Below are 12,422 nucleotides of genomic sequence, written 5' to 3' on the forward strand. Positions count from 1 at the left end.
GAACCTCAACATCCTCATCTCTGCTACCTCCAATCTCTGCCTCCTCCAATCTCTGCCTCATGTCTTTTTCTCACTGCTACAGTCTCTAACCCATACAGCATAGACAGCATTGCTGGTCTCACTACTGTCTTCTACACCTTTCTTTTGATTCTTCCTGACACTTTTCTGTCACACGACACTCCTGACACTTTTCTCCACCCACTCCAACCCACCTGCACTCGCCTCTTCACCTCTTTTCTACACTCCCGTCACACTGGAAGGTTTACCCCAAATACTGAAACTCCTGGATCTTCTTGACCTCAGCTTCATGTAACCTCACTGTTCTACTTCCCTCCCTCTCGTTCATACATTCTGCCTTACTTACGACTGACTTTCATATCCCAGAGAAGGTATTTATAATGTTCCTATAACTTTTTAAAAATCGTAACCTTTTATGAACCTCGAGGTAACTCAGGATTGTTTACAGAACGTTCCTATTACTTCCCCACAGTTAAAAAAAAATGTTAACCTCTTGGGAACGTCACAGTGACTCCGGATTGTCTGGAGAACCTTGCAGTAAACTGAGATGGTTTGAAAAATGTTCCTATAATTTGCTAAAGTTTTGGACCTCTCTGGATCTTTTGCAGTTACCTGGGTTTGCTTGCAATAAAACTTTCCCCTAAAGATCTGGTTACCTTTAAATAATTTGAGCATCTTGAGAACATTGAATTCAGATATTCGCTCTTTTATCCAGCACTTGTGACTGGAACAGCAGCATACAGGAAGATGTCTGGCTTCTCGTGTATAGTTTTTCCTTGCCTATGTTGTCTGAGGCATATGAACCCGGAATCTGAAGTCAAGAGAATCATTTATGTTATCTTTTATCTTTTATAAGAAAAAGTTCCAAACGTTTAAATATGGATATATATTTCAATAAAACAGGAAGAAGAACAAACTCAAGTAAAAATTAGAGTAGAAATAAATGTGTTTAAAATCAATTATTGAATGAATGTGAGGTGATTTAGGAATTGTTTTTTTTTTTTTACACACAATGAAAGAGCTTTACATCTACATCAACAAAGACAAAACTAACAAATCTGTAAGGAAACAAAAACTCATCAACATCAGATGATGAGTTTAAGATTAAACATCATATAGAAAGTGTTTCTGATTAACAGTATCTTGAGAGTCACAGCTGAGTCATTTCAACTCAAATCATCAACTTGAATCAATCAGAGATTCTACTCATTTATAAGTTTTAGTTAAAAAAGAAACTAGTTTTACCTCCAAGAGGATATTTTAATAAAACAAAATTAATTTCAAACCTGGGTCTTTAATCAGAGTTTTTTTCTGAATAGATAATGATGACGCTGAGTTTCATGGTACACAAAATGTAAACAATGAGTAAATTCACAATATAAATACAAACTGTTAAAAACAATAAAATAAAATAAAAAATAGTAAAACAGTATATAACTGAATATAAATTAGTGAGAATTTTTACACCACATTGATATTTGTCTTGTTGCTTAGAACCAATGACAACAAATATGTTGCATAGCTGCAATATTGAATTATTATTATTATTATTATTATTATTATTATTATTATTATTATTATTAACTCATAGGTCATAGTGTTACGGGTTAGCATATTAAATTGTAAATTATTTATAAACCATCACTGCTTGATAATAATCAAATGAATATAACCTGGATATGATTTAATATAAATTGATTAAAATGCCAAATATAATATAATATAATATAATATAATATAATATAATATAATATAATATAATACAATATAATATAATATAATATAATATAATATAATATAATATAATATAATATAATACAGAATCTCAATGAAGAAAAAATACAAATCTAAATCTGTTTCTGAACTTTATTCGAGTTCTGTCTTAAAGGCATATACACTTAATCCCACAGATAAAGGACTCATTTCGGGAGCTAGTATTAACTGTAAAACATATATATGGTGAGAGTGATAAAAATTCTGGACCGTTCTAATGTATTAGATCTAGATTCTTGCAATCTAACATTTTCACTTATACATACTTGGTTAGATTTTTATATTTTGGACTATTTTGGACTTTAAACAAAAATGTTCAAATACAGAATGTTCAGTAACTTCTGGCTGCTTAGCTGAATTATACAGCAGATAAATCTTTGTATTTTTTCCTCAAACCTGCAAGCCAAACTGTTTTCATACCAATACTTCTTCATCTATTTATGAGATCAGTTCTTGTACTTTAAGTTAGTCTACATGTATTCACACATACAGTAGTTATCAAACACTCAATCACACACTGAGCTCCAGAATGCTGTTTTCAACAAACTGCCAGCAAACTGCTTCATTCAATACCATTAACAAATTTGTAACCTTTACATTTTTAGAAGATGAAAGAAATCTGGACTTTAATTTTGCAATTAAAATGCAGAATCCAGAAAATTGTTAGAACAGGGTGTTCAGGGTGTGTAGAACGTCAAGAAGACAAAGAAGCGTACGTCTTTAAAAACAAAGAGGTTCTACTGTTGTGTAACAGATCCACTGCTCCCACCCTTTAGTTGATTATTTTTCTATAACAGTATGTCCTCTTCACACAGCCCAGCAATTTCCTGAAAATTATATTATTTCAAATCATGAAAGACATGTTGTACATTTTAACCTCTAATAATTACGTTTAATCATGCGAAACTTGTGCAAAACAAGTTTGCTCCTGTTTTCAATAATGTTGTAACAGCTATAAACTGTCACACCCACACCTTTAGCTCACTTTACATCTTTAGCTCTGATTCTTATGAAACTCCTTCTATAAAATGTTAACTTCACCATATTCACAATTACACAATTATTATAGACGTAATAACATGCTGGTATAAGCACATTAATATAAAGCTGTGATTTGCTGCCATAGCTGTTATAAAAAATTAATTACATCCTCTGACCAATCAGAATCCAGAATTCAACAGTGTAATAATCCGCTGCAATAAATACGGAAGAAGCAAATTTCCTTCAACGCAGTATGACCCTGTGTTTTGAGAAATATTTTTGAGGACACCACTGAAATTTCTAGAATTATAAGAACAATTTTGTGTCTTTTCTTTGCCGTATTGAATTCCTGTCCACTTTACTCATTGTGTTTGTCAATGAGACGAGGCAGCTTCATCCTTTAGCAACAAGCAGAGCTTCTGCTTGTCCATAAAATCACCATAGACTAGTGGGAACCTTCCGTATTGAGATGTTCTTCAGAATGCTTGCTCATATGTGAATGGAGCTGTTTATTTAAGAACAGTATAAGCATTATAATCTAAGGCTGGGATGACAGGAAAACATATAGATAAAAAATTTGACCTTAGGTGTGTGAAGTGTCTTCGCTGGATGTGTGGAAACAGTTCTGACTGTGAAATACTGTGCGAGAGCCACATGTCCTGGAGTCCCTCGCATTCTCTTCCTTTTGCTGTATTGTTAATGAACTAATTTAATTATACATTAAATATTATACACACACACTATGAAATTCCATATGGATCTGTCCGGTTCTTCAGCTCGGGTTAATGACGGAGCACCATGTGATAAGTGTATTTGGCACGCTATAATCATTCCCTTTACACCTATAAATAAATCATTGAAAAATTAACGGATGCTCTTTTCCTGGATCTCCAGCTCAGTCAAGTGTTGTACAAAGTGCATTCAAGCCCCCAGACTGTTTCTTTAGAGCATCACATTGCTGCCCTTTTGCTTTCCACCTGCGCCCTAAAAGCAGAGCGTCTTGCTGTAATCCGCGTCTGCTGATATATGGCCTGCCAGCGAAGGACTTGGCGTGGGTGATGTCACCATGGCATCCGTCCTATCTGTAGCTCCTGTGTGTCGAATGTCTCTGTGCCACTCGCGCACACGAAGCACAGCATGCCTTCTTATAGTAATCGTACACACACAGGCGGGCCTGGACCACCACGTTGCAATTAAAATATTTGTCTTGACACTTTTCATCTGGGGAAATAATTAGAAAAATGGTTTAAAATAAAAATTTGGTTACACAACTGTAACTATGCAATGTACATTAAATATTCAAAATATATTCAAAACATTACATGAACTTCATTATTACATTTATACATAATATAACTCTCCCTTTCTTTCTGACATTATCATTATTATTCATTGACATTATTTATTAGCATTAGGAAAAAATATTACACCAGGCCTAGAAATTGAGGACAGTGTGTCATAATTTCTGTGTTTTCTTTGCTCCAGAAGACACTAATCCACACACTAATCCATCTATACATGAAGCAATGAGAACATCAAGCTGTGGTCCTGTACACACACATATACGTATATGAGTATATTTTTATATATTTGTGAGTATATTTTTAATTGAGAATGTGTATATAAGTATATTTTTGTATAGTTGAGAGTACAGATGTGTATATTTGTGTAGTAATGTAGTACAGTATATCAGAGTATAGATTTAACAGCTCACCAATCTGTGGAACACAGGGTCCTGGGCTGCACTCCTCTTTGTTCTCTGGTTTCAGCTGTTCTTCACATCCTTCACTCGGCATCATATCATCAGAGAGACAGCGCACTTCCCGCACACGAAATCCCCCTTCACATGTCTTTGAACACTACACACACACACACACACACACACACACACACACACACACACACACACACACACATACACACACATACACACATACACACACAGAAAGTGATTTGGGAAAAACAAGTAAATGATTCATTTTGTGTGTGTGTGTGTGTGTGTGTGTGTGTGCGTGTGTGTGTGTGTGTCTCCACATTACTCACTGCACTCCAGTCAGTATAGTACCACTTGGCTCCACAGGCCTTCACAGTGCAGCTCTGTTGGCTGAGAGGTTTATCCAGAGAAGAGCATTCATAGAGCGGCATCACCATATAGTTCTCCTCAGACTTCAGCATACACACCACTGTCCTCTGCTGGCTGCCTGCTCCACACGCCGCTGAGCACTGATCACCCAAACACACCGTCCAATAACTGAACAATCACTCGCTTCATCACACTTTCTTTAAACCTTCTGTAGTGAGGTGTGGAATGTCTCTAATATCTTTAGAGATATATTTTTATCTATATTTCATATATCGAATGTATACTGAATGTGAGATGATTAATTATATTTGTTTATAGTTAGTATCTTAGTTATTTTTTTTCTTTTTCACAGAAAACAAATTGCTTATTTAATCATTTTTTTTATTTCTATTTTTGGTAAATTGGATTTTATTGTTAGATTATTATATATTAGTAATAGTCATTCATTGAAAAAGATTCTAATGTTTGCTATTAATATAAGTTTATACTTATTTATGAGGTGATGGTGGTGTATGTGTGTGTGTGTACGTGTGTGTAAACTCACCTGACCCCAGGGCCCAGTGAACCACTCGGTGCGGCTTTCACACGGCCCATTGTGACATGGCTGAGCCTGAGGGGGGCGCTCCGTACCACAGCCCTCCAGAGGCACACTGCTCACCAGGTTAGAGAGACACACAACACTACGGCTTCGAACACCAATGCCACATTCTGCCGAGCACTGACACACACACACACACACACACACACACGTGTTATAAGATCTATCTGCAAAGATCTTCCTTTGACATCATCATTAATGCAGCATTATTATTACTGCTTCTATACTCCACTTAAATCTAATACCATCCTTAACCTCCATAAACAAAAGAAAACCTTCTGGACCTTTGTAGATATTTAATTTAAGAAAATGTGACACGTCCCAACAGACATCCATACAAGACGAAGACTGAAACTCTCAGATGTCCTGTCATTCCTGTCATTGTAAGGACATTTGAACCTCAACAAGATATTAAAACATCATTCCTAAACACACCGAAGTATTACTGCAACATTATCAGAAGTATCACATGACGTTATGGTTTTTACCTGCTCACCCCAGTCTGTGTAGAACCAGCTCTTAGCACACGGCCCCATGTCACAGTTCTCGATGTCACGGGGACGAAGATTCATATTGCATTCTTCATCCTGTACAATATCTCCCACGTTACTGACGCAGTGCACCTCACGCGTTCTCTGACCTACACCGCAGGGCATGGAGCACTGACACACACACACACACACACACACACACACACACACACAGATAGAATTCTAAGTCCAAGATTGACAATCCCCTGATCTCAGTGTTTCCTCTGGCCTTGCGAGTGAGGATTGTGGTGTGATGGGCAGCTGTCACTCACAGAGCTCCACTCCGTGCGAATCTGCCACTCGCTGCAGATCTTCAGCTGGCAGGTGCTGCTGCTCTCGGGACGCTCCAGGTGCTCGCAGCGCTTGGCTGGTACGGTGAGGGTGCGGTTGATGTAAAACTGACGGCACAGGATCTGTCTGTGCTGCATGCCGAGGCCGCAAGTCTTACTGCACTCCGACCACTCGCCAATATCCCAGCTGCTCGACCAAAACAATAATTCATTACAGCTTAATTCTGCTGGTAAAGATTCAGCATGATAAACAAAATTACTCTTTAGTTGATTATTTTCCAATTGTAAATCCTGAAGTGTTTCATTTCTCTTATACACAGCAACTTTTCAACAATTATATATTTGTTTATTTATTAAAGAACAACTCCTTGTATGCTTTATCCATTTATTTTTACACGTAATGTTGTGGAACGTCCACAAAGCAAGTTCATGTTATCCGTCTTAAAGAGGCATCTTTACCTCAGACTTTTTCAAAGCGCTGACACTGGAGACTCCTTCCATCAATGTTGTTTAATAATGTACTAAAAACCTGTGATTTGACTCACATCCAGAACTACTCACAGTCAACACCTTCTGAATCAAGAATTCAACAGTTGTGAACTGCTGGTTTTGGCCTTCTTTGTACACTTTAGTAAAAAAAAAACCTTATTTGAATATCCTGTTCTGTGTGTGTGTGTGTGTGTTGTTCTCACAATGCGGGGCATGGCTGGACATTGCAGGGCTCCTCCTGTGGGCTGGGTTTAGTAGCGCTGTCACAGTGACTGTCAGACACACGCTCGTGAGAGACTCGATGAACACAGCCGAACACAGTATGCCTGATTCCTACACACACACACACACACACACACACACACTATACTGTTACAGCAATAAGAATAACAATAAGCATACTGTATAACTAGGCCTATGACATATATGTCATAGAAATCTATTATTATACATGTGCCAAAAAATTTCAATAAAGTATAAAAATGCACAAAATGTAAAAAAATAATTGCAAATGAAGTTTATGAAGCTTTCCATATAAGTTAGATCAAGTGTCATGGGTTGAGACAAAATTACATTTCCAAGAATGTATAGGAAATTACCCCAGCACTAAACTGGGTAGTCTTTAAATAAAATCAGCTTTAAACTCTGAGAATCACATGTTAAAGTGTTGGGCTCTGACCTCTGCCACAGGAGACGCTGCAGTCAGTCGTGCCCGTGAGTTTCCAGTTGTGTTCTCTGTGCCTGCGAGGTGGTACCTGGTTGTCAGGTAAGTGAGGTGGGGTCCTGTGCCCACCTGTACCTTCGTGTCCATCCTGATTCGGCCTTCTGCCGTACTGATCGGGTCCCGTTCCACCGGTCACGGTGTTACCTACAGAAAACAGGGTACAAACCGATGTACAAATGACCTACAGAAATGTTCCATGTTACATTCTTGAGCAAGGCCCTTAACCCTGACTTCTCCAGGGGTGCTGTATCATCTCTGACCCCAATCTCCATATTTGGGATATGTGAAGAAGGAATTTTACTATGCTGTAATACATATGTGAGAAAATAAAGACTTCTATTTTATTCTATTAATGTGAGATGTAGGGTTGGGTTTGAGTTATATTTATATATATGAGCTTGGGAAAGAATAAAATGTCAGTTAATTAATGTTTACTGTTAGCTAATTCATGCTAGCTAAAGAGGTTTTTGGGGATAAAAGCAAATTTGGGCAAGGATACCAGTCTTCCTGGGAAGTTCATGTTTACTAGTGGGGAAGTCGTATTTTACATCAGGTGTGCTCAAGTCAAATGAACTTAATCTTGATTAACTGCAAAAATGCAGCAAGGTTTTTATTTCTACTTCTAGAAATAAAGAACAAAGATTGTGCATCGAGTGTGTTTTGCTTTTTATATATTTTTGATCAATTTATGAAGCTGCTGTAAACTTTTTTGTGATAATAACTGACATCAGTTATCATAACATGGATTCCCCCTAACACTGAAATGTGAACATAGTTAGCAAGTTTTACAGCATGCAGGAAGAGTGTTAACCGTTGTTTTGCAGTGTGATGATCAGCTCACCCTCCTCAGTGTTAGTGGCCGTGATGACGGAGTTCTCAGAAGGAAGGACGTACTCGTAGTGCACTTGAGGATTGGGCTGCTGGTAGATCATCTAAGCCATAAAACCAAGAGTAGAGACAATCACTAAATGTACATTTACATTTACGGCATACGGCAGACGCTCTTATCCAGAAACTGCTTTGAAGTCTATCAATGAATATATTAACACTAGTTCACTAGGTCAAAGACATACCGTCAACCTAAACACTCTGTTCAGGGTTGTTTTTTATTTTAAATATACACCTAAAACAAAGAAAGCACTATTTTTCCTTTCATACCACGACTGTCAGTCTCTCCAGGATTTTGTGATTTTGCGATCGCAGGAATTAACGCACGCAGCAAATTCTGCGATATTTGTGACAGTCATGTGACGTCATCACAACATGCATTCAGCCAAAGTGTGTGTGAACATGAGTACAGCTCTCATAGAAAATCATTGCATATGTGTCTTCGCTGCTAGGATCTTAAAAGAAGAATCACGTGCTTTCATTTTTGCCAATTCAAGTAGATTTCCGCGAAAAAGCACAAAAAACAAAACAAAAAAACACCCATTTTTGAAACAATCAGAAAAAACTCTGCAAAATCCTAGAGGGACTGTATTCTATCAGTATATCAGGATAGGATTGTTATCAGGATATTTTTATTATCAGAGTTTCAGCCAAAATATGTCAAATCTGCCACTGCTTGGATTTTAATCAAGTCTCTTAACACTATCTGCTTGTATCATGTCTGACCCCAGCTTCCTAAGGATGGAGGAAGGTAATAAATGCTTCTTCTTCACTTGGATTTTAACAACAACAAAATCAAGTATAGAAAATACGGACTGAAGCTGATTACGTTTCAATTGGAATATGATGTAGCAAAAGAAAGGATGAAAAATAAAAAAGAGTAATACACTAAATTATATACAGTATGCACAAGAAGAAGGCAAATAGTGTTACGCCTACAATCTAAGTCTAGTATATTTTCAGCATATTATAGTATATTATATCTATACTATATGATCACAATGCCTGCTTCAAATTTACATTCGTCATCCTGGCAGGTTTGTCCACACAAATCAATTTAATAAAGTTTCATAAAGAATACACAAAATGTAAGCTTAAAGATTTGGTTTTGATGTGAAAATTCACTCACATAGACATCCAGGATCTCACTGGTTGGCCCTTCTGCCAAAAAGGACTCTCCGGCAGTGCTGCTGATCTCGTTGGGCCGTCTGTAAGTGAACATCGTCCCTCCTCCTTCGTACTTTCCAGGTCGGTCGATGGCCCAGTTTCCATTAATGATGGAACGTCCAGAGCGACTCCGCAAAGCTGCCAGGCAAAAAAAAAAGACATGCTAAAACTGGGAGCTCACGGTAAGCTGTTGGAGTGGATGTACAAACATCTGGTTTATTTCCTCACAACTAATTATGATGATTTTAAATAATTTGCTGCCGATGCATTATTTAGCGGCTTCATCATCATCTAGTACATATGCATATGATCTGAATCCAAAGCCATGCAATGGGGTATCAGTGATCTTTTTGGCAATTTCTTCTGACACACAGGGAGTATTTCTGTTTCCAGTTATCTAGTATTGACCATATAACTTTATAACGTAGCAAAATCACCAGAGACATAATTTACAAATTAATTCAGTCAGCAGAAGGCCTTAAGAGCAGGGAAGCTTTCCAGGGAAAATTCTTCTAAATTTTCCAACCTCCGTTAAACATCACTTTTTAGCAAAACCCTTGATCCTGCAGACTTTATTTTTCTGTCTTACATAATAATCGGATTTGAAATGTGAACTCCGGAAAAGCTCCGTAATCGTCTGCGTGGACCGAGACTCCATCACAGCAGCATCTGCGGCTTTGACACCGTCATGTTAACAGTGGCCGAGTTTAGAGGAAAGTTCTTCTGTTTAATTGAAGTAGTGCTGAACTCAAGTAGGAGAGGGGTGTGAGGGGGTTCTTGTGTGTGTGTTTGTGTGTGTGTGTGTGTGGGGGGGGGTGTTATATGGGGACACTAATGAAAGCATGTTTATGTCCATGACCCCAAGGCAGGAGAGGAAGGAGAACGAACATACGGTCCTGTCTGCCGCGAGCCAGACACACTGCTGGGGCTCGACGTGGCTCTCATTAAAGCAATGTCTCCAACAATAAAGCACTGACATTCCTCCAGTCACTCCTCATATAGCAGGAGACTCTCGTCCTCTCTCTCTCTCTCTCTCTCTCTCTCTCTCTCTCTCTCTCTCACACACACACACACTCACACACACACAGATTCTGCCATCATAATCTCAGAAACAGATTTTCTGTGAGTTAACACAGCAAACTTTCAGTGAGAATGAAAGATTTTTGCATTCGATTTTTGAGAACTTCTTTCACATTTTCACAATTTTAAATGAATCAAACACTTCTGACAAGTGCACCCAGGATTCAGAGTAATATATATAGAGATGCTTAATACTTAATACTAGACATGCTGCTTAATTTTTTGGCAGCTCTTTAGATATTTCAAAAATACAGACAAGTATTGTAATATGAATGAAGTGTAATATTATTGTTATTACATTAACTATATATTCACACAATACGAAACTACTGACTAAAACTACTGATGTAGAGATTTATTTAATTATATTTTACATTACTGTGATCATTATACTGTAGCAGTGGTTTGTATCGAGATTTTATATTTAGATCAGAAGTGCTGTGTGTGTTATTGTGTGTGTGTGTGTGTGTGTGTGTGTGTGTGTGATGCCACTCACCAAGGTAGTTTTGGCTCTTGAACATCTCAGTGATATTGATTTTGGTGGCTCCCTGTGGGATTTCTACGATCTTGTGGTAGCCCACTTTAGACAGGCTGTGCTGGAACAGTCCAGAAACTAGCCGACACGCTGTGTTGTCCCCTCCACACACGCCACACTTATCCAGCACTTTCCCTGAACCCAAAAGCTCATCACATCCTGGACTCTGTCACACAAGCAAGAAAAAAGACAGAAGGAGCGTTTCATATGCAGCATCTGCCACTGATTTTCTCAGCACATGACGAGTCGTATAGCCGCGATGGATGTGGGGGAAAGATGTTGAAATGAATCCCACTTACTTTAGTTATTAACAGAGATGACATCATGATATGACTTTCTTTTCAAATACTAATATTTTGTCTTTAAATATCACTTTACAAATATAGAAAAAAATACATCACGTACCCAAAGCTTTTATTTGACTTTACTTTTAAGTAAATGCTTCCACACAAAAGCACTTGATAGGAGAACTCGATATTTTCACAGAAATAGATCAAAATAGCACCAAGACACCTCTTCCTCTCTGCTGAAATGTAGCAGAGATGCTTTTAGTATTGTATTTCTTACCAGCTTCTAGAGAAACAATTCACTGCAGCAAAATTAAATGAGCAAATGGTGGAACAGGAGAGGTCTCAGGAGTGCTTTGGTTTAATTCTTTTTTATTTTGTACTAAAGATGTGATTCTGAGACCATTAAAAGTGTAATATTTGCCATTAATATTATGCTGTTTATGTACATTTATGGCATTTAGCAGACACCCTTATCCAGAGTGACTTACATTTTTATTTCAATTTATACAGCTGAGCAATTGAGGGTTAAGGGCCTTGCTCAGGGGCCCAGCAGTGGCAGATTGATGGACCTGGGATTCGGACCTACGACCTTCCGACCAGTAATCCAACACCTGAACCGCTGAGCTACCACATCCCAGTCACTGTCTTGTTACTTATTCAGGAAGAAAAAAAAATAAGGGAGAGAGAGAGAGAGGACAGTAAGAGGATAAACTCTGAATAACATTTTAATTTAGTGGTAGTAGTTTTAGTAAAGCAAAGCAACCAGTAATCAAATGAAGCAGAAAAACAACGGAAGACTGACAGTCCGAGGAGACGCTGGGTCACCTTTAAACCTTAGACGCTGGGTCACCTTCATTTCATTTCATTTACGCCATTTAGCAGACGCCCTCATCCGGAGCGACTTATGTTTTATACAACCGAGCAATTGAAGGTTAAGGGCCTTGCTCAGGGGCCCAGCAGCAGCATCTTGGTGGAC

At 38.0% G+C, this 12,422-nt stretch overlaps 1 protein-coding gene across 2 annotated transcripts in view; it reads right to left on the minus strand.

The window, feature by feature from the left end:
* Window positions 1-1,901: 1,901 nt before the first annotated feature.
* Window positions 1,902-12,422, minus strand: part of adamtsl7 (ADAMTS-like 7) — a 42,770-nt gene continuing 32,249 nt past the window's right edge. For both annotated transcript variants that reach the window (XM_060878326.1, XM_060878327.1), the window contains 11 exons: window positions 11,118-11,322; window positions 9,504-9,679; window positions 8,328-8,418; window positions 7,442-7,630; window positions 6,966-7,095; window positions 6,256-6,460; window positions 5,942-6,115; window positions 5,400-5,573; window positions 4,816-4,995; window positions 4,487-4,631; window positions 1,902-3,993 (listed from right to left, as the gene is read on the minus strand). In XM_060878326.1, the coding sequence (XP_060734309.1) occupies window positions 3,851-3,993; window positions 4,487-4,631; window positions 4,816-4,995; window positions 5,400-5,573; window positions 5,942-6,115; window positions 6,256-6,460; window positions 6,966-7,095; window positions 7,442-7,630; window positions 8,328-8,418; window positions 9,504-9,679; window positions 11,118-11,322 (1,812 nt within the window). In that variant the 3' untranslated portion in view covers window positions 1,902-3,850. The remainder of the gene's footprint in view (window positions 3,994-4,486; window positions 4,632-4,815; window positions 4,996-5,399; window positions 5,574-5,941; window positions 6,116-6,255; window positions 6,461-6,965; window positions 7,096-7,441; window positions 7,631-8,327; window positions 8,419-9,503; window positions 9,680-11,117; window positions 11,323-12,422) is intronic.

The sequence above is a fragment of the Tachysurus vachellii genome, chromosome 9 (genome assembly GCF_030014155.1).
Source record: "Tachysurus vachellii isolate PV-2020 chromosome 9, HZAU_Pvac_v1, whole genome shotgun sequence".
In the NCBI taxonomy this organism is placed as follows: domain Eukaryota; kingdom Metazoa; phylum Chordata; class Actinopteri; order Siluriformes; family Bagridae; genus Tachysurus; species Tachysurus vachellii.